Raw genomic sequence first — 22,709 nt, 5'->3', positions numbered from 1 at the left:
AGTATTAAGCTAAGACTTTTGGATAGACATGGTAATGATAAATAATTGTAATGTGTAATTTCAGAAATAAATATTTGAAAACTGGAAACAAACCAAAACATGGCATGGCATGCAACCTTTGATTTGGGTGAACTGCCTCTCCACTGCTACGTACTATCTTCTCCATCTTTGCTGTTCTGGATCGTGCTTTTTCTTTTTTCTCCTTCAACATCGTAAACTCCCTCTTTGTCTTGTTATCCCTCTCTTCTGATTCTTCCGTTACTAATAGTGGGCTCAGGGAGGCGTAATCAGCGGCGAGACCGAACCTGCCATTGAGAGGAATCTGTGGCACTTCTCCCTTCGTTCTCGCCCTCTTAGATTACAGCTAATCATCATCTCATTCTACTCCCTCTTTTCCTAATCACCACTATTTCATGTCCGTCCTTTATTCACACGGCATTAGTGTCAGGGTTTTCTTCTCCCTCCGTCTTCCTCCCGACCCCCCCCCCCCCCCCCCCCCACCCTCACCCTTTCCTCCGAGGCCTGCTTTTTACATAATGTCCTGCGGCTCCATTAGTTTATCTCACGGAGGTGTGAAGTGTTGTGCAGCGCGTCGTCTGTGTGTCGTTCCCCCTCCCGCTTGCTCTCCTACCTGTCGCCCCACATCATCCTTCTCCTCGACCTTGAGCTCAACAAAGACGTTTGTCACCTCATTTTTGCGTCTCCTCTCTCTGAATTGTTAGTTACTGTCTGTGAGGTGGATTACATTTGGTAATTTGCACTGTCAGGTTTGGCTGGCGAGGGGCAGCGGGATGGAGGACAAATATCTTTGTTAACGGATCGTTTGCTAAGCCCCGCCCTCCTTAATTACTGTTGCTTCCGTGTCAAAGTTGACATTCTAGCACGGGTGCCGTTCTATAATGTCTGCTAAATAATGAGAAATGTATTTTCAGTATTGAGACAGTGGGCAAAACTCTTCATCACAACTGGAGCAGGAGCTAACATAACATGTGCAAAGTATTTTTCCAAGAGTATATTTGATGCCTTCCAACTGAACTTGGAAGTTAGAATTTCAGAGCTCTCACTCGCAAATTAGGACGCACCCAACCAACCCCGGCCCCAAAATCTAGGATGGCTGCGACGTGCATAGACAGTGTTGTTCTTGGCTCTTTATTATCACAGTATTGCTTAAATGTGACCTGACCTGGCTGGAGTTTTCCAAGGCGCTGGGCTATAACGGGAGTGTAAGATGCAGCCACAATTCTTACAGGTGAGTAGGTGAGACCAAAATGAAGGTAAATGGACTGTACTTGTCTCTCTCTCTTTTCTAGTCCTCCGTTTACTCAAAGCGCTTTGACACAGGCGATTTGAGGGTAAAATGAAAACACATTTGTCATTGAAAGACGTGGAAAGTGTGTGTGTTTCTGCCTCTTACACCTTTGTGAAGCTATGGTGTTGACACAAAGTGTGTGCGGACAGACAGGAATATAAACACCCAAACAACCACCCAAAACACAAGAGAAGCATCGCTGTCATGGCCAGCAAATATCAATAAAGTGTTTCTATGTCATTTCGGTCTCTACATGGTCGTTTACAAATCCTCTCTGCTCCCTAGGACACACACACACACACACACACACACACACACGTGCACGCACACACAGGTGAGCCCACTTCTACCAGCCCACGGAGAGAATACGCTGGAAAATGTGTCAGTGTCCGCCCCATCAAAGCATGTAGACCTTTATCTCCTTTAGGTTACATTGATTCATAACACTGATGAACTCTCAATTCGTCTTTTTTTCAGTAGCAACTGATGAATGTAAGCTCGACCCCCCCCCTCCCCTTTTTCAAGCAGTACCCATGTACCCCAGGAAGCTCAAAATCGGGTAGGAGGAGTGTCCCCCCTGCCGCTAAATGCAAATATAAAAGGCCGGTAGAGGGATGATTCACCTGGGAGGTTTTTGTTTAACCTGTGTGCCTCTTCGGGGGGGGAGCAGCTCAGCACCACAGAAGCCCTGCGCCCCGCTGCCGCTCCCGGAGGGGGCGACCTCCAGAGAAGACCGTGACTCCGCACTCTGGGTGAACTCACCGCGGAAACACACCCGGCGTGTGTTGGTACGCTCGCTCGTCAGTGCAGGTGAAACCACAGCAGTTGCTCTGTTTTGCAACAGCTGGATTCCTGCGGGGGCGGCGGTTAAATAAAAACGGGTCCCGTGGCGCTCGGCTTTCTCCGTCGTCATGAAAACGGGCAAAGCGCGCGCGATCGCTTCGGGCTTGCCGCCGTCGCGTTGGACGAAGCGGCGCGCTGGCGGCGGCGTACGAGAGCGGGAAGGGGCTAAAAGGATTTGGAAACTCATCTCCATGTCATGCGGATGAAAAGCCTGTCTTCAATTAGATTTGCAAAGGGAGAGCGACATATCGGCCCACTGCTCAACAAGCCCTGGTGGGAGAGGATTGGAGGGAGGGGGGAGAAGATGGCGGGGAGAGGGGGGGGGGGGGGGGGGGGCTGTTCAGGCTTGGAGAGATAAGTGATAAGTCTCGCTTGAGAAAACAGGGCAAACCCTCAGAACTCCTAGAGACAAAAGAAACACACATTCACACACACATTCCTCTTTTTCCACTTCATCACACTCGTCTCTCTCCACCTTTCATCTTCTTCCCCCGCTCGCAGCCAACTGGCGCCGTCAGTCCTCGTCGGTTTGAACCCAACGAGCTTCGTCATCATGTTCATAACCACACACACACACACACACACACACACACACACACACACACACACACACAGCGCTTTAATTCATCAGATATTCAGCCGCTTAATTAACGGCGACCCTGCGATTGACGGCGTTCTCGCGTTGCTTCAAACATCCCATAATCCCATAAGGCCCTGATTGGGTTACTTTTGCTGTTTTTGTCGAGGAAATGGTTTCAGGAGCTGAAGTATCAACGATGGCCGAGCTTTCTACGCGGGACGATGTGGTGGATCGTTGTCGGTAGGCCTGGTGTGACCGTTTTTGGTGCTGCAATATATTATATTTATGTTACATATGAATAAATGTACTCAACATTTTAGTCAATCGCACTGCCTCTTTCCTCTTGTGTGTTTTCTTTGTCGATTATGCTTATGCAGCATCTCACACACACACACACACACACAAAGCGGACACACACAGGTGAAGGGAATGCGTGATCCCTCTGTGTTAAAAAGTGTTCTTTTTCGTGACATCTATGGCCGAGCCAATTAGGATAAACAAGTCCAAATGGACTTAGTTTTGAGCCGCAATCTTCAGCTCCATTGTGGGAACATGTAGGCTTTAGGCCGCATGAGAGAGGAGAGCCAATCAATGTGAACCCGCCGGTACGTCGACTTTGTTTAAAAGCAGTAGCAACGAAAACACAACTGAGCTAAAATCTCACCTAGCGACACAACCCACCCTGCCATGTCCAGGAAAATATGTCAGTGAAGTTGTCTCGTGTCTGTCTTCTGAGTTTCTGTTTTATTTTGAAAATGAACCTCCCTTTTGTGTCAGGCAACTTGCCCCTTCCTCCTGTGTCTGTCTGATTGTCTGCCCCTGATTGTTTCCACCTGCGCCCCCACCCTGTGTGTGTATATATTGTCTGAGTCTCCCTTTGTCCTGTGCCAGTTCGTCTTGTCCCAGGTCATGGAACCACCGTTTGACTCCTCAACTCAGCTAGTGTTTATATTATAGATTTGTTTTTGTTCTTTGTTCTTAGTGTAGGTTTTTTCCTCTCCCATGAGCGATTTTCATTTCATCGGCTCTTGCCCCTTTTTGTTAATAAACTTTGATTTTTTTGGTGAACCTCGTCGTGCGAGTTGTGCATTTGGGTTCAGGACCATTGTCCGGTCGTGACACACCCAGCTTTTCCACCTGAACTACTGTCGGTTCCTATGGAGTGCGGGTTTGGCTCTTTGGCCGGGAGGGCCATGCGCAGGGCGACACCCCCGGGCCGAAGCCCTGCGTCCCTTCCCGGGCCGGTGGCCCGGACTCCCCCGTCTCTCGTGTACTCATTTTGGGATCGCGTCTGTAATCAAATAGAATATTTTACCGAGCGTGAATATAACTTGTAACATGGTTGTAGTTCTTTGTCCAAGCTGTTCGGGTTCTTTGACAGAAGCCCCAGGAGGCCCTTGAACACAAGAATAGAGAATACAAGAAAACACCTCAGGGCAGAACCTGCACCTCTCTGTTGGATTTAACAGCCCCACAATACAAAGGCTTTGACGATTGGTTAAATACGTCTCACACACGCGCACACAGACACACACACACACACACACACACACACACACACAGGCATACAGATGCCAGCACACCAGCTGGTCAGCCAGGTCATGTGTTATCCAGGCTCAGGTCTGATTGAGTCTCTGGCTCGTTTGTATTGATCGGTTCTGGCCCAATCCCAGCATGCAAAGCTGCTGTGTGTCTCAACGTGATTAATTGCCTCCATTTTCTTGTTTAACTAATCAAAACCACACTGTGGAAGCATGTGGTAAAATCTTAGTAAATTTATGGTTTACTGCATTTAGTGATTTGGTCGCTTCCTGCGTGGAGCACTGATTTCAGTTTACTTTATCTTCTCGTGGGCCTTTTTGTATAATAAAGAGTTATGGTTTATCTCCATCACTAATGGCAGGCTGAACTTTACTCCTTAGCTCCACTGGCAATAGTAAAGTGGTTTTATGATAATCACTGATGTACCGTAATAACAATTGTAACCTCAAGCTGGTCTTTTCTTGTTAAAATGTTAATACCATTCATCACGTTCACGTTCAACTTGCTGTCTAGATGACTCAACTTCATCCTGATTCATCAAGTTGATATGGCACTTAGTAACAATGACCTCGCCGGCTTATCTCAAACCAACGGGGGAGTAATGGGCTCAATCCCTGGCTGAGAAAATGAACAAGGCGGAGTGCCACATGGAGGCTGCATTCAGATGTCACTCAGGGAATAAAGGGCCCTTGTGTTGTGCTCTGTTTGAAAGTTATACTGACTTCAAATCCAAATCTCACTTAAAAAGCCAATTATTCAATTATTGCTTCTATAGCCATTGATTTATTCTCATGTTCATGTTTCATTCATGTTGGTGCGATGACAGGACCACCGGAGCACTCCCTTTGTGTGAATTAAAAGGCCAGCATTGAGTGGTAGTAAGAGGAATAAGCCACGACAATAAATTATATGACTTTTGTTTTTACTGTCTTACTTTTCAGATCAATCCATGTATGTATGTATATACGTATATATACAATCAGCAAACTGAGAGGACACACAACCTCCAGCAACCTTTTAAATGCATTGTTAATATGAAATGTTTGTTCTTTAAAGTTAGTCAGTAACTCGCAGCAAGATAAATATTGTATAATAAATCATAATTGCATTAGCCCAAGCTGCTACTATGCTCATCACTTTATCTGTTCCCCAGAAAATGTGTTCAAAACAGTCCAACGTGGCATCTTACTATATATCCTGTTATGTCGGACGATAGTCCAACCCCCCGTCCTTTTTTGGACCATTCATTTTTTAAATCCGTTTTTAACTGCTCTGTTTTATCTGTTGTCTTGTATATATTTCATGCTTTGTCTAATTTCGGTTATAGTTGACAAATATATTTGAACGTGTGGTACTTTTTGATGCTGTCATATACAGTAGTCTAGTGTGCTTGTTATGCCTGTAAAAGGAGACACACGGTGATCCATTAAACCAGTGTGACTAAGTAAGAAGCCTCTAATGCATTTATTTACAAATTCATCACACAGCTGTATTTGTGCTGTAAATATTTACTTAATTTGCACTACAATGATGGTTATGATTTAATGAATAAGCTTCGAGTGAACATGGAGTTGTGTTTCGGAGTGTGTGTGTCGGTGAGTGTACTATAATAGTATACTATAATAGTATAATTCTGACACTGAAACAAATCCTGTTTTTTTTCATAAACTATTATTATGTTCAAGGAGCAACTTGTACTTTCTGAAGTATTTTTGCAATGTGAATTTGGAGTTCTGTTTAAGAAAAAAGAAATTAAAGCTATTTAATGCATATTTTTAAATCCGATTTATTGACTAATCCGAAAAAATAATTGACCGATTTATCAATTATCGAAATAATCGTTAGTTGCAGCCCTATTGTTGTTATTTTTTTCCTTTAACTAGCCGACTAGCAGTTAAAACTCATCTAGATGAGAGATTGCACATTAGCAGTAGGCTGTACTTTAAGCACAGATGTGCTACAGCCGGCTCCCTCACATCAGACTCCAATAAAACACCGGAGCGCTTATGAATCTCCCTCAAAAAGACTGCATCATGTCTTCAATTCTGCTGCACAACTGAAACGCAATCATCAACTGAATGTCTAATCAGGACGAATTCATCTCCTTGCCTCGAAAACACATTCCGTATCATACAAATGTGCACACACGCACACGTACAAATTCCCCCGAAAGAACAAGAATCTAGTGTTTGCCTCAGGCGTCCTCCGCCGCTATCGCCGCTGTGTGCACCACAAGCCGGCTACAATTAACTGTCCGATTTGATCTCCCACCGCAGCATCTGACGCTGCGGCAGCACTCGCATCCCGTCAGTCCCCGAAGCCCCGTCCCGACACAGGGTGGAGGATATGTAGCCGGAGAAGAGTGGATGGAGCCCAGCTCGCAACAGACGGGAAGCGGTGCAGAGTGAAGGGGGGGTGGGGGGGAGGAGTCCTTTTAGCACCACCTTCGGCCCTGCGAGTTAATAGAAAGCTCCTTGGGAGGAGTTGATTAAGCTCTTTAGCGCTGGAGGAAAGCGTAGGTAATAAATCACGTTGAAACACATCGGAGCTTTGCATGCTGATTGGGCCAGAACCGCCCAAAGCAAGCGAGCCAGAGACCTGAGCCCGGCTAACACATGTGCTGGCTAACCAACTAGTGTAGTGAAAACTACATATGGGAGTGTGTCTGTGTGTGTGTGTGTGTCAGAAGCAGCAGAGGTTTCTGAGCACCTGAATGCTGAAATACCTTTGTTTTGACCCTCGATGTGTGCTTGTACGATTCAACCTCAAAGGCAATTACATGTCTAATTAAGAGAACCCCTCACAATGTCCTCAAAGTTTAGAGCGCTCCTCCTGTGCTTCCTGGAATGTGTCATGTAGCTGAGACATTGCTCATGTTGTGCTACAGGTCTTTCAACTCACACCCAATGGCACGTGGAAGCTGAGGTCGTGACAGCGTCCCGTCTCCAGTCAGACGTGTGTGCTCGCTTCTCGCCAAGGAATGTGATGTTGTTAAAGTCACAAAACTACTACTACAGAAATAAGTTGCTACCAGACGGCGTGAGCTATGCTACGCTAAGCACACGCACGCATGCACGCACAAATGTGTATTAAGTGTAATGTATGAGCTTGGGGAGTAGGAGAGGATTAAGGACCAATGCTACACAGCGTAGTGCTGTGCGTTGCCACGTGCTCCGGGGGCTGAGTTGTCATCCTTCAACCGTGTCAAAACGCACGTTTGCCCCCTCTCCTCTCCGTCGCTCCTTTTCCTTTCTCCCTCCGGCGTCCACCTAGCCTACATCCACACAGGCCTTGAGTGCAGGCCGGAGTCAAGCGCAGCGTGGACTGAGAGACACGCGGTTCACAAACCTTGTCAGCGTGCACTTTTTTCTTTTTCTTCTCATTTTTTTGGGTTTCTTCTCCCTCCCTCTGCTTCCCTTGGAGCATTAGTGTCATTCACCCCTCTTTTAGACATCCGTCGACGCCGGGGGAATGAGTTTTCTTTTCACATTTTCATTTTGTTCACCCGCCCCAATAACTGTTTGCACTTTTTCTACCCTCTTTTGCTGAATCTCCCCATCTGTTTGCATATCTCTCTCTCTGTCTCTCTCTCTTCTCTTTATCGCGCCTGCTGTTAAATCAGATAGGCTGGATAAGTGTGGCAGCATGGTTACACAGATACCAGAGGCATCAGAGGGAGCCAGAATCAATCACTTCTCCCCTTCCCTTTCATCTGCTATCTTCTTGTCTCGCTGTCTGTCTTTGTAGCCCTCCTCCCTTTAACCCTTTAGTCGTCCCGCTCTTCTTTTCGCACATCCTCCTCCTCATCATTATCTTTTGAATGTCATTCGACATTTCCTTCCTATTTCAATATGTTTCTTTTGATTAAAAACCAAAGCCCCCCCCCACCAGCCCATCTAAAAAAGACCTGGGCCTCCTCATCTCCTTTCACTTGTTTTTCTTGCTTGCTCCAGCGCCCCTCAGTTGCTGTGTCTCCTTCCCCCTGACTGACAGCAGCTGGCCTGTCAAAGTCGGGGGAAGTCAGGAAGAAGAGAACCGGGGAAGTGATGGAGAGGCACACGGCGGCGAAGGGGAGGAGTGAGGTGTGGAGAAAGACATGCCGAATTCAAAGAGACGTGCGGCGTTTCCGTGGCAACTCGGTTCCCATAGAAACCGTCCCGCTAAAGATGCCATTAGTATGAAAAAATACCTACTTACACTCGACTGCACTGTGTGCCCACAAATACAAAAGCATTGTTAGGCGCTTGTGGCGATGTGCGAGGAGGACGCACACACTGGCATTCCTCCAGCTCCAAGACGCTGACACACCTGAGGTCAATTATGAGAGCTCAATTACAGGCCACTTATGTTGGGAGCTCAATTATAGGTTTGGCCCCTTTGGGGTGGAGGAAGCGACAAATTGTCTCAGTAATATTATTAACAGAGTTCTGTTTTGACTTGGCTCCTCAAAGGACTTCTTCCAGATTAGGCCCGCGGGGCCCAAGTCCTCCATTTTTTGTCACATTGACCGTGACAGTCTGCACGCCGGCTCCACCCACTTATCTACACATCAACCTATATACAGCTAACACGAGCTAACCCGGGCTGACCGAAGTGGACTGTATGCTGGGTCTTGCTGGATGGGGTGGGTACTGTGTGCGGGGGGGGTCGGGTGGTCACGCCTGCAATCAACTGCATGGGCTAGTCATGCGTGGATGGGCCATGGCTGGTGTCCTGTGGCACATGACTGATAACACAATTAAGTCTCAATGTCACCGCTCCACGGGGACAAAACGTCCCTGAACGTCACGGCCCCAGATCACAGGAACGCAGACGGGCTCTTGATTAATCGTGGAATTATTTTGTCTCCAAAAGGACAAAGTGAAAGGCGCCTTTTCCTGTTTCCTAGCATCGCAGTGATTGGCCAACTGTCGATTGGCCAACTGTCACGATGAAACAAATGCTTCAACTTGATATTTTACATCAATACATATTTTCCTATTTATGTATAAATCAGTGGAATATTTGATGATTTCTGAAAAGATATTGTTATTAAAAAAAGATTATTCTCGTTTATTGCTATATAGTTGAGAGAGTGCAGACTATAGCGAATACCTCCAAAATCAGCCAACTCATACTAAAACTATCCAGATTTTAAGTAGCACTGGAGGTAAGAATTGTATTGTTAATTTTGGAGTGAACTATTTATGAGTCTACATGCCACGGTGTGTCCCTCTGGGTGAATAAAGGACATTTTTATATGATTCCTCATCCTTAACCATGAAGGTCTGATTGGTCGATTCGTTGATGAACTGTCAATGAGCACAACCAACCACACCTTTTGGACTCCCTGAGCAAATAGATGATGTAGGTTGAGATCAGCAACAAGTCCGTCTGATTTATACGACAGTCACAACATCAGCATTCATTTAATGCAAAAAAAATGTAGTTAAATTCTTTATGAGTGTTTGGGTGCATCTGGGTGCTGACTCTTCAGGGACAGCAGCACGTGCCAGTCTCCCTTTTCTCAAAGCAAAATCACTTCTGGAAAGCAACAAATAAGCTTACTTTAGTCAAGACAGGAAATCTGACAAAACAAAAGTATTATCTGTGTGAAACTTTAGCAGGTAATCCATCTTCTCTGTCCGTAAACAACACATTTAGGTTTGTAGTCTCCGTGTGATGCTCATCGCCAAATGCGCTGTTCAAATATGCAGCAGAGATGAGCCGCCTCCCTTTGAATTTGCCAACCAACTGCACGGATCTGCTTTCTATTTTCAAGTTCTCCGTGTAAAGCTCCGGCTTTGCAGAGCGTCAGAGAGAAGAAATTAATGCATCACCTGCTCTATAAACGCAAATACAATTTTACGGTATTGTGTCCATTCAACCATTGTTAGAGGATGAATCCCATTATTAATATTCCCCCATTTACAAACATTTGCAAAGATTTTCTCTCAGCATTTCAAAATCCCCCCCCCCAAAAAATGTCTTCCTTTTTTTTTCCTCCTCACACTCGCACACAGGCAGTGGCTTTGAAGGGCTGAGAATGTGAGCTTTGAGCCGGTGCTCGCCAGAGAGCGATGGCTTACTTTGATGCAGAACAGACGCGGAAAAATGAGGGAGAGAGAGAGAGCGAGATTAGCGAGAGAAAAGCCGAGCGAGAAAGAGATGCAGATAGAGAAGCCGAGGAGACGGCAGAGAATCCGCAGGAAGGAGAAGAAGAAAAAAAAGCAAAAGTAGAGAAAGACGCCTCAAAATGAGAGATAGGCGCCCATACAGTGCACAGAGGAGCTGAGCGTTGAACAAGCAGGACGGTGTGTGATCCCACTCTGCGCGGGCCAACAGCTGCGGTGTCTCATCACCGTTATTACCGGCCTCAGCTGGCGCGCACTGGTACGCGACGAGCCGACGTTGGCCTCTACAGCTGAAAGGGAACCAGCAGATTTCCCTCTGCATCGCGTCCAAACCCGCTCTCATCGCACTCGCTGTGCAGCAGCTGACACAAACCTGAGTTTAAGGATGCCTTTCAAATCCCCTGCTCCCTATTAAATATAGACAGTAGCCCCCGGGGGGGGGGGGGGGGGGGGGCTGAGGACCACCGGTGTTTAAGTACAGAAGGTTTTTTACGTGGTGGAGGCATTCCATGACTCCATCATTGTCGTTGTTTAGCTCAGAGACGCGGTCCTCCGAGGAGTGACAGCGTGATGACTCCTTGTCACGGCGCTCTCCCGGACACAATGACAGGAGTTACCTCGAACTCACTGTGTGTGTGTGTGTGTGTGTGTGTGTGTGTGTGTGTGTGTGTGACTGCCACCTCAGATGAATTACGCCAACTGAGTGACAGGTTTAAGGTGTACACTAAAAGACTGTAAACAAGCGCAAGAATAATGAAACAAGATGATGAGGCGTTGGGCTTTGACATATTTAGACAAAAGTGCCGAAAGGCTTTCAGTCTGAATGTAAAGAACTGCAATGACTAAAATGACTAAAAGATACTTCTATGTGTCTACACAAGCAAAAAAAGTCCCAGTAGGAAGCAAAGAATGTGGCCAAGTGGGAGAGTGAACAGATGAAATAGGGGCGGGCTGATAACTGACCCTTGGCGGTCTTGGGGAGTAAAGGGTCTTCCTAAATCCCAATTAAATGAATATAATTCAAAACCTCTATATGACACCTGTCTGTGCCGTGGCTATATTATTAAATTGTGATAACATCAATTTGTTTTTAAAAACAGATTTCAATGTATTATCAGCTGAGACAAGTCCAGGAGCTGTGAGGGGTGGGATGCGTCTTTTTACTGTAGCTAATGAGGTTTGAGAAATGGTCACTATTTTTGTTTATGATGGTGGGGGGAAAAAAAAGATAGACTTGCTTCGCATAATAAGAGAGCCACATGGTTTTGTAGATAACATCCTGTGTTTGTAAAGTTCCGACGTGTCCGCCCCTCGGAGAGGAGAGGAGAGAGCAGGAGAACCGGTGCCACTCGTTGGGTGTTACTCTCGCTGAAGATAAAGACCGCTGAGCCGGATGTGTCATCAGCTGTCACCGACACATATTACTCCCTGCTCTCCATCGCGCACACACACACACACACACACACACACACACAGTCCATGCTATATGTGAATGTAACATGGACCATTGTGCAAGTTGACTTCTCCGTTCCTCGCTCCTCTCTCTCTCGTTCTGTATCTCAGTGAGACAGAATGGAGGCTGGCTGATGAATGAATGACTTTCCTCGCCAGCTCCGTGCAATTAGAACAAACTCAACCTGCCTGTCTGTTTGGGATTAAATACCCACGAGTCAGCCTGCTCTCTCCGTATTTAGGAGACCTTCCTCAGTCTGACGCAAAACCATGAAAACCACATTATGTCACACTTTTTTTTCACTTTCTTCTTTGCCACTTCTTATCTTTGTATCTTTTTATCTCTAGCTGACTGTTTTTTTCTCTCTGTATTCCCTAAACATAAAAAATACTACATGGTGAAGTTCAAAGTTGTGCAAGATGGCATCAGTATTCCCAGTAATATGCACAGCTTTGGAAAAAAAAGAATAAAAAACAGTGAAAGTGCCAAGTTTGAACCCCTACTGACACTGACTTTTCATGGAGTAAATGGTTGGACGGGTCATCTTGACCTTTGTCAGGCACCAGCCTTGTGTGGAGGACGGGGCTTTGCAGCCTGTGGCTAATGAACTGTGCATAAATGCCGCGCTAAACTACGTATTTGTTATGGCCTTTGGCACACTGCAGCGTGGTAAAAACACAAGATTCACACTTGCTGAACACCGGCTTTAATATTGAGCACCTGGGCTTTGCCGGGATAAATGTGCTATGATATCACAACTGAGACATCTGTCGGCTTTAATGTGTTCAAATCCTACTGGCAAACTCTTGATGTGCTGATTTGAAACCAGCACGGACAGCTGCTGCATTTGGCACGGACGCACAACCCAACACACAGCACGGGGATCGCATCAGTCAGTTTGATCAATGCCCCCAGATCGTGGGAACAAATTCTTTGTTAGTCAACGATCACAAACAAATCCTCTCAACTGACCGTGTGTCAAATGACAATGTGATGACAATGTTGGTCGTACTTACAACACACAAAACCACAATATGGTAATTATGTTTCTGGAACTACGTTCATGTCCCTGACCATTCGCAACCGGAACAAAGGTAGAAATATGATGTACTTTTATTTACAAATTATAGAGAAAAGTCTACAATATTCGTTTAAAGGATATATTCAGGATGTCAAACTAATTCAGCAGTACAAAGAAGCTAATGAGTTAAATGTAGAAGCTAAAAGAACGATACAAGTTGTAAAGGTAAACCAGCACTTTAAAGGTTGAGACAGGGTAATTGAATCAGGTGTTTTTTCAGGTAGGTCTTTTCTTACTGTTACAGTCCTTCCAAAGCAAACATCTCCTTTTAACCTCTCCAAGTAACAAGTGTCAACACTAAACAACGTCTATCGGGCTCCAAATCCATAAATCCCTGTAAATGTGTGGCGTGGAGGCGGGTATTGGTTGGACCCCGGTCACAGCTGGCTGAGGCTGCGCTGTGATTGGCACTCACTGTCACAAAAAGCTTCATTTGACTTCAGTTAAAAAGGATCCCAACTTTATTTTACATAATGAGATTAGCTGGGTAATTAGGCCCCATAAGCTGCAATGTTAAAACGGACAGATAGTTACTGCTGGCAGGGAGAAGGCCTGGTGAGGCTCCCCAAGCCTTCTGACAACCTGTTGTAACCCAGTGCAATGCAGAGAGACCTCCTGTGATCTCCAAAATTACTCATCCCGTCCACGCACAGCACAGCCGCTTGATAAAACGAGCTCATTAAAAGGAGAGAAGGACGAGGCAGAGGAGGGGGAGGCAGACAGGAAGAGGAAGAGGAGAGGAGTCTTTCTTTGCAGCACATTTGAAGGACACAATTAAAATGTAGAAAAAGAGATTGATGACATGAAGCGCCGAGGAGGAGGGCTGAGGTGAGGAAATGAGAAAAAAGGGGGAAGAATTTCAGTGTGTGAGAGAGAGAGAGAGAGAGAGAGAGAGAGAGAGAAGCGGTGTAGGGCAGTGTGATGAGGAAATCGGTCACATGATGAGAAGGTTCTCTACTGACAGGAAACATCAAAGCGCCACGTAGCTGTCATCCTAACCGGGCCGCGCGGCGCTCTCTGCTGCATAGTGCGTGGGGGAAGAACTGTGTGGCCAAAACGTTCGCCACGAGAGGAAGTTAGCCCGCCATATATCATTCCACACACACACACATCCTGCGTACGGTTTTGATCGGGCAACACAAAGTGTTTTGTTGTTGGTTAAACACCGAGCGACCACACACGTCCTGTGTTGTAGCCTCAGGTTATTTCTCACTCCAGGGGAAGCACTGTCTGACCGCTCATCGGTCCACCACTCACTGGATGTTGGACAGGCATTCGTTGGTCCCCAGAGGAGTAGTCCCACCGACGTCGGGGACCCCTGGAATGTCATCTGGAGGACACGGGGCACAAGTTTCCACTCACTGACAGAGGAGCAGCTCACAGCTCTGTCCTCTCATGACCGTGCTCACATTTAGCCGTCAAGGACCACGGGAATGACACAATGGAAGTTTTATTTCACTGCAGATTCTTTTTCTACTTCAGGCATTTGTTGCATTCTTAAAGGGGTTAAATGTTCAGCAGGAAGGTGAGAGAGAGAAAAAATGTGCTTGAAGCTCTAACAGGATGGGATTAGTTTCACAAGGAGAGGAGGAGGTAAGGAAGTAATCATTTCTGGAGCATTACTGTTGTTTTAGTCCTGTTAAAATCATTCTATTTCAGTCATTTTATTCACTGTTCGAGGGGCTTAAGCCTTTACCATTCCGACACCCTTTTCTGGTTTTCACCACAATGCACCTGCAGATGAGACAGATCAAAGTGACGCCGGGCGGTCGGTGGTCGGATCCTTTTCAGAACGGCGCAAGCCGACGATCTCAGTTGGGTATTAAGCGACATGACCCGCTCCGGGAAAAAGACTCCCCCCATGAAGTAGTGAAACCGTGGGGAGACACTGCAGTCCATCCAAACAATGGGAACAACGTGTGTGTGTACGTCCTCCGACTCTTCAGCCATCACTGGAAAATGGGTTTTCGTTTTGTTTGTTTAAGTCAGATAGCATGCGGGTGGATACGTGTCTCTCTCTGTTGTTTTAGCTCTGAATGTCGGCATGTTTCCATCATCTGAACGACAGGTCACATGATCCGAAGGCACCTTCCAATAATATTGTAACAGAATGACTGTGAGCGAAGAGTTTGATATAGGATCATTTTTCCCCATCTACAGTACTTTTACTTTTAAACTCTTTTTAAACCCTTGTACTTCTACCTCAGTAATGAATGTGAATACTTTTGACAGCTCTGCTTACAACTGCTGTTGTTAAATTTCTGGAATTTCCTTTGCTCTTGTAAAAATCTGTATTGTTGTTATTCAAGGTCTATCAGCATCAGTGGATTAAATGAAACAGACTCTACCGTCAATATATTTTCTGGGACTGATCACAGAGATCTAATGCACAAATTGGCTTTTCACATTCCACACAATTTCTTTCTTAAACTAGTCAGGAAATATAATAGGACTGAAAAGCGGGATTGACAGAATAATATCAGGTAATAGAGGCATGAGGGGAAATATTTTGTCCACTAGCCAAAAGAATTGGACGTGTTTCAAATTAAACAGCCCCTCCATGAATTTGTATTGTGTGCAAATGATCGAAGCCACTGGCGAGAGAAACGACTTCATTTTGTTCCTTCTGCAGTATGTTATTGCAGATTGCACCTTAATTCTCTTGTCTTTTAGGTCCGAATGGCAAGTGGCGGCATTACCAATTCCATTAAACCCCCTCGTGTACAAGCAGCCAGCATAACAGCATACATGGTGCACGCAGGAAGCCCATCTTAAAACCACAAATTAGGAATTAGACAGTAGGGTGAGAAAACAATAACATGGCGGCCGCTGCAGATTAGCAAAGAGCTGCTCGCCGGTCTGGTTGATGTCACGTATTGTGAGCAAAATAATCTACTTCCTGTCAAGAAGTAGAGGTTGTATAATTGTAGTAATTAATCAAAAGCAGGTGAATCAGTCTTCAGTTACTAAAACCAGAGCCTTTTCCAAAGCAATGCGATGGCAGTTTGTTATTTCTTATGAATGTGATTTCTAATGAATTACCATTGGAGAACCACAAGAGAGCCACGGCACGACAGCCCATTCGCACACAACAACAAAAGAAATTCTCTGAGGCCACGGCAGGTTTATTATAAATGGGTCCAGGATGCTGTGTACTTGTTTGCAAGGAAAACAACAGCTTTAATCTCCCCCAAAAACAGGCGAAGAGGCCATTACCATCGAGCACCATTGTGCGGCACGTATCCACACACGTGCACAGCTTAAGCCCGGACAAAAGATGTCGAAGGGCTCATTAGTCGCAGAGCCGAGTGTTGGCCGGGCCCGACCCGGCCGTCCTATTATGCCGACGCCGACGCGTGGCTAAAGGGACGTGTGCAAACAGTTTGCTTGATAACGGGTCTACCGGCGTCCCTCAAACATTCATTTGAATCCTGAGAAAGGAAAAAGTGTCACCCCGGAGATTCACTCGGCCTCAGCGTGTCCGCCGAAGGCTGTCGACTGCGTTGAGTGATGCGGTTTAAAGATCAACCGGCGTAGAGGGGAGGGGGGGGGGGTTCAATCACTCCGGTACAAGGAGTGGTTTGCCTTGGCGTAGAAGGACTTTAGTGCAATAGATTTGACATAATTGTGGACAGAGGAGTGACATAGCAACATAAAATTGGGTTATTGATGCTGCAAAAATCACTCACTCGCTCTGCTGCACACAACGTGCATCTCCCCGCCATGACTCTATAGGCGTCACGTTCCCGTCTGCCCGCCACTCTCCTCCACGCCCTTTAGCCGCGCTGCGCCTTTGATTCAAAAATAGAATTCACTTTTATAATCCGCCAACATGGTCTTGCCCACAAGGCAAAGACAATCAGCACAAGAAGGGACCGTTTTTAACATAAAAGGGGTTCCAGACAATCCACTAATTCATCATACTATTTCAGCCGTAGTGTTGTTTCTTCGCCTCTGACTGTGGTGAAAGGCTTGGATGTAGTTCTTGGTTGTCATGACCCAAGCTCTACGAGTAAAACATTAAAACGACGGCATACAGAATCACTACTTCATCCCTCTCAGCCTCACCTCCATCTTTTTGATCCTCTTCCCCTGTTTTTCCATCTCTTTAATCTATTCATTCTCCAATTGAAAACCTCACCCCCACCCCGCTCCCTCCATGACGAGGGTGTTGAATCCTCTTCTCACACAGCACTTTGATGAAGTATGTAGAAAAATATATATAAGCGACTGTCCGCACAGATTTCCTCAACAACTGGGTTAACCGTTAAATGAGGTCTACTGCAGCCCCCCCCCACACACACACGCACACATACACACACACACACACACATTTCTTTACGCCTATGTATTGCAGTGCCTCAGCCGGGTGGGCGACCATCTCAGGGTTTTATGTCGTCCAATGGTGGTGACTCACAGTCTCACAAGTGTTTTGAAAAAACAGAATCTTTTATTAGGCTGAGCTTCCTGTGATGTATAATCATGACTTTAAAAGTCCATGTCCATTCTTCTTCTTTCTATTACGGTTTGTGACCATCCAAAGCATATCCATAAGAGCCGTACAGAATAGTTTTAAACAACTTGCTGACTTGCAACAGTCATCACCGCCCCCCCCCCCTTCTCCCTCCCTGTCTCTCTCTCTCAAACAGAGCGAGAGATGCAGCACTTAGTCTTTGGTCCAAAGGTCAACATTGATTGAAAAATAAAGGATGTAATTGTTTCCGAAAAGTTGTTAATAAAAAAGTGTTTTTTTATCAAAAATATTCTAGTTCTACAAAATATTCTACTTTAATAAATATGTTTTTTTGCAATGCAGACAGAAAAGTAGTTTCACCCGGAAACCTTGTTTTTGGTTTTAATCCGGATCTGGAATGTTTAGTTGGGCGGTTGTGATGGAGAACGGATCCAAACTGGTTTGTACTTAAGGATTTTAAATCCACTTGTCACATGTTCGGGTTCAGCGGGCGGACCGTGCAGCACCAGAAACGTTTCTCAACCGTGGGACGCCGATTAGACAGATTATTTTTACTGCATGAAATTGACGAGATACTGACGCGAGAAAGACTGTTAAACTCTCCTCTACATGTGCATGTTGTCACTCTCAGTCTGTGCCCTTTGTCTCCGTGTCAGCTGTTCAATGTGTCCTCTTCCTCCTTCCCACCCACAACAGTGGCACATCATAAGCTGCACCCCCCCCCCACCCTCCTCTTTTATTTTCTTCTTTTCTTTTAAAATCATGTAAAATCATGCCATTGTCCTTTCCCAATCATCCTTCATCAATTTGTATTTCCATTTCCAACAGTGTGTTATAGAAGATGAAGACACATCGGCCTGTGGTCACTACGAGTGTTTCTGACCACTCGCCACAACAAGCCGGTTATCACATTTGAAGAATATAATATGAAGTCGCTTGTGACCCCTATAATCGATGTAGGTTATCAAACTTAGGATATTCAGTGAGCTGAATGACAATGACACCGGTTTGTTATGGACTTTAAGGCAAAACATTTACCTGCAGTAATTTCAAGAAATCACTTTTTTTTTATTATCATGCATATTTATGCAACATGTTTTCCACAATCTAATCATATCAAGATTCTCCACAGGAGGAATCTGCGCTGTGATAATTAAGGGTATTTATTAGTTTGTGCCAGAGCCAGAGGGCCTTCAAACAATAACAAACTTCTCATGGCAACACAAAGTCCTCTGTAGCACCGTGGGACAAACCACAAACTACACAAACCCCCTCAAAGAGTTTTCTTTGGTCAAAGCAGAGAGCTTGTACTGGCAAATCAGCCAGTGAGATTTCACACATTAACTTTGATGTAAAAATCTGGACATTTGTAGTTTCAATGAGCACCATAAGCTATTTAGGGGAGTAAATGAAACAGGTCAAGTTTATCTCTCTAATATAGATTTATGTTGCTGTGAAAACATAACATATTCACATGCACATTCATGACAGTATCATTTCCTTCTGTTCCATTCTGCATTTTAGTCTTTTTGACTAATAACATAAAAAGTATATATATATGTAGTATAACCTTTTATATGTAGTATTGTGCACAACTTGTTTTGGACAATTATTTGAGAATTGCACGCTTTATGTCTCATGTACATCTTCACCTTGTGCACACAGGTGCAGATGTGACATGGCAAACTGACTGGCTGGCTGGCAGAGCATGCTACCTTTTTACAACGATTTCAACTACATTGAGGTTTAACCACGCCATATAAAGACTGGGTCTGGGTGCTGAAAACTGAAAACTGATGGCATATTGTAAACCGAGGGTGTAGCGTTGATCCTTTGGTGATGTTTGACATTAAATTGAGCTGCAGCCACAGTGAATTACTTTCCTTGTCTCCTTGTTAATGATTTTCTTTTTGTTTTGTCTTTATTTTACGCAGCAAAGCTTTAACTAAATATAGAAATAATCGATTCGGTCACACGGTAGAAACACGATGCAGCTCTATCGTGATGCACCAACAAGGATCGTCAGTCAAACATAAATGCGTTTTAATATGTGTTACATATCTTTAGTTCCTGCACATTGAGCCTAAATCCAAAATAATCCTAATTAATATTCCCAAAATTCCAGCGTAAATATCCCGAAACTGTTATTATCAGTTTATTTATTGTTTATAGTTTCTTTAATGTCGTCAATTGTCATTTTGTGCTTTTTTTTATTTTTAAAAGTATCGGTTCAGGTACCGGTATTGTTTTAGAAGTATTGTTTCAGCACAAGTATCAGAAAAAATTATACCTAATAAAGACTCTGAGCTCTGAATGTGCTAATAAGACAACACCACGATTAATTAGCCAACTACGTTTCAATCAAAAAATGTCAATTAAAAAAATACATCAATACAATGTGAATCAAAGAACACTTTACATAGAGTACACTACCGATGGTATCGCTCATTCCAAAACAACTGCAGAGGATCTCTACAGCATGCCCCATTTACTCCAAATGGAAGCCTGCATCGGATGAAAAGCCAACCTCAGCGTCGTATGGATTGTGTGGGACTTAAATGTTGCTAAGCCTATTAACACAACATTATTTAAGGACACTTCCCAGAGCTATTGTTCCATTTGTGGATCATAGATTCTCCTTGTGCGACAATCTCTTTTATCCCCCGATTCCCACAGAGCTGTTTTTTTGACTTGTTATGTGCTGTTTTGTCTCACGCTGTGAGTCTTTTTAGAGTTTGAGTCAACTCGCTATCAGAAGCTTCGACGTGACGTCAGGCTCGCAGAGGAGGTCAATTAACTGCAAAATCAATCAGCAGAGAGGCAGCGCTGAGTGGTGGGAGGCTGATGCATCTTTAAAAGAAAGTTTTTCTGATTGTCGTAGAAGAACCAGACGCCTCACACCAAAGCACCTAAATGAAACGAGGTAATCGTCGATATCTTGGAAATAACTGATCATCGGACTAGATTTAATCAGAACGGCTTCTTAAAAGTGGCTGTTAAATGAAATCCATCGCAGAGGTGCTGTTTTTAGCATAATCCAATCAGAATGACAATGCTGGGTGAAGAAGCAACCACTTCCCTATTCCCACTTGCTGCCATACCATCTGCCCTGATGATCGTGTGGTCTTATCAAATTGTTGATAAACAGTTTCAAGGTGAATCTTTTTTTTTTTTTCCCTACCTTGGCAGCCATGACCATGGAGGAGCCTCCCCTGATGCCCAGGATGGGAATGTGTGTCTGGGCGGATATGAAGTCCAGGATCTGAGCGATGGCCTCCTGGTCCGTGTCGTCACCGAACACCACGCCTTGCAGAGAGCTCCTCTTCATCTGGGCGCAGATGCGATTGATGATGCTCTTTGGGTCGGTCTCGTTCATGGTGACCAACTCGACTTTGGGAGGGTAAGGGATGTGGAGGAAGTCCTCTTTCTCGAGTCCGGCCCCCAGGGTCACGTCACTAGAGTTGCCCACCAGGATGACGGCTATGCTGAGGGAGTTGATCATCTTGGGACTGATTGGTGGGACAGCCGGTGAGGCGGGAGAGTACTGGGGAGGGATGACGACCCCCCTCTGGGTGCCGTCTCCCCTCTGGCCGCCTTGTCCCCCGGGGGGCCCTCCAGGCCCTGTGCCTGCCCCTCCGCCCCTGCGAGACTCGCAGACGGGTAACATGAGTATGGAGAGGAGCAGCAGAGTGAGGGACAAGGAGAGCAAGGGCGGGGTTGGCCGAGGCCAAAAACAAGGACGGCGAGGCGACTGGTCCCGGGGAGGAGAAGGAGGGTGGTGAGGGGGGGAGAGGGAGGAGACGTAGCGCTTGTCGTGAAGACGGGAGGGAGAAAGGTGGAGGCTGACAAGCATTGTGGAGGAGTGTGAATGCCGTCCCTGCAGGGAGAGAGGGAAACAGAGAGAGCAATTATGACCAACGACCAAGTGTAAAGTCACAGGATACCGAGTCCCACCGCTAGCTGTCACTCTTGTTCCGGCGGGCCGCTCAACGGTGGAGTGCTCTGGGACTAATGGGGTGTTCACACCCAACAGATCGTCTTCCATTGGAAAAAATATCCTGTTAGGTCACCGAGCATGCGCGGTCGACCCCGGCAACAGGGGAACTTGGTGGCGCCAATTCTCCACCCTTGCTTCCCAGCAAATGCATTGAATTGCATTCAAAAGAAAGCCAGGCTGACTCCAACCAGCGCCTCAGTCATCCGAGTAAGCCAATGACAGAGATTGTATGGAACTGTTGGGACGGTTACTTGCTTCTGACAGATGACAACCTCGTTGTTGTTTTTTTAACGTTGATTGGTTTGGCGCTTACGGTGTGCAGCGTTGTTGCTCCGTTACCACTACTGATCAGTAACAAGTACGGGATCCTCTCGTTTATGCTATGCGTTGGCTTAGGGGAGGGCTTATGAATTCTTTTCAGCATAATGCTTGTTGTCACACATTGACACATCAGTATGTGAGTGAGACATTGAGCATAGAAAAGAGAAACGGCAGCATAGAAACGCACAGTTGCGTTTGCAGACTGAGCCCCGAGGAAAGGCTCTGGTTTTTAAAGCGTGTAATTCTACACATTGCTCAAACTACGCAACTACAACCTCAACAAGAGACTTCTTGTCATAGACGTAAATTAGGAAAGCGTGTCTTGAAATCAGTGGATTTGTCTTCTTTTAGGAAAATCAACTTTCCAGTACAAACACAGTCTTTTTTAAAGTAACCTGGTTCTGGTTTTTATTAATTTGACAAATTCTAATTGAGACCAACCAGAATATGATCTTTATTTTTTTTTGACTGCTTCATTTGAAATCTTGTTTGAGATATTCCAAATGAAGGCTGCTGTTTGATGTTTAAAACATTAACCTATACTGTACATTGGCCACTAACAAAGAACTGTGTAATAAGAATGTATTCATTTGTTGATTTATTGTTCTGGTCATCAGATAATATGGTGACACTGAGCCTTCATGTTTCACCAGCCTAAAAAAGTCATGTTCTTGAAACATTATTTTGCAAGTATTGGTCAGGTCCCTAAAAAGAAAATACACTTTACCCCTTTATTGCCAAACCAGGTGAGCCACATTGCTGGGGTTCAAACACTGAGAGGCCTCTAAGCTTCCATAAAGCATCAAGTGACATCGCCAACTCCATTACACTGGGCTGTGACTTCCTTAGAGGAACCCTGTGGCACACATGTGTGTGTGTGTGTGTGTGTGTGTGTGTGTGTGTGTGTGTGTGTGTCTGTTGAGTCAGGACAGCAGTGTGTGCATTTTGACAGATTGACAGACTCACAGCTTCATGGACTAGTTGAGTGAAACATGG

The 22,709-nt window shown here is 45.4% G+C and overlaps 1 protein-coding gene across 9 annotated transcripts in view; it reads right to left on the bottom strand.

Annotated features, from left to right (window-relative positions):
• Positions 1–22,709, bottom strand: part of grin2bb (glutamate receptor, ionotropic, N-methyl D-aspartate 2B, genome duplicate b) — a 67,717-nt gene that overhangs the window by 30,764 nt on the left and 14,244 nt on the right. For all 9 annotated transcript variants that reach the window (XM_037470927.2, XM_037470934.2, XM_037470936.2 and 6 more), the window contains one exon: positions 20,577–21,272. In XM_037470927.2, the coding sequence (XP_037326824.2) occupies positions 20,577–21,272 (696 nt within the window). The remainder of the gene's footprint in view (positions 1–20,576; positions 21,273–22,709) is intronic.

This window comes from Pungitius pungitius, chromosome 9 (genome assembly GCF_949316345.1).
Source record: "Pungitius pungitius chromosome 9, fPunPun2.1, whole genome shotgun sequence".
Classification (NCBI taxonomy): domain Eukaryota; kingdom Metazoa; phylum Chordata; class Actinopteri; order Perciformes; family Gasterosteidae; genus Pungitius; species Pungitius pungitius.
Note: the sequence above shows the minus strand (reverse complement) of the source record. Positions and strands in the feature narration are given on the sequence as shown.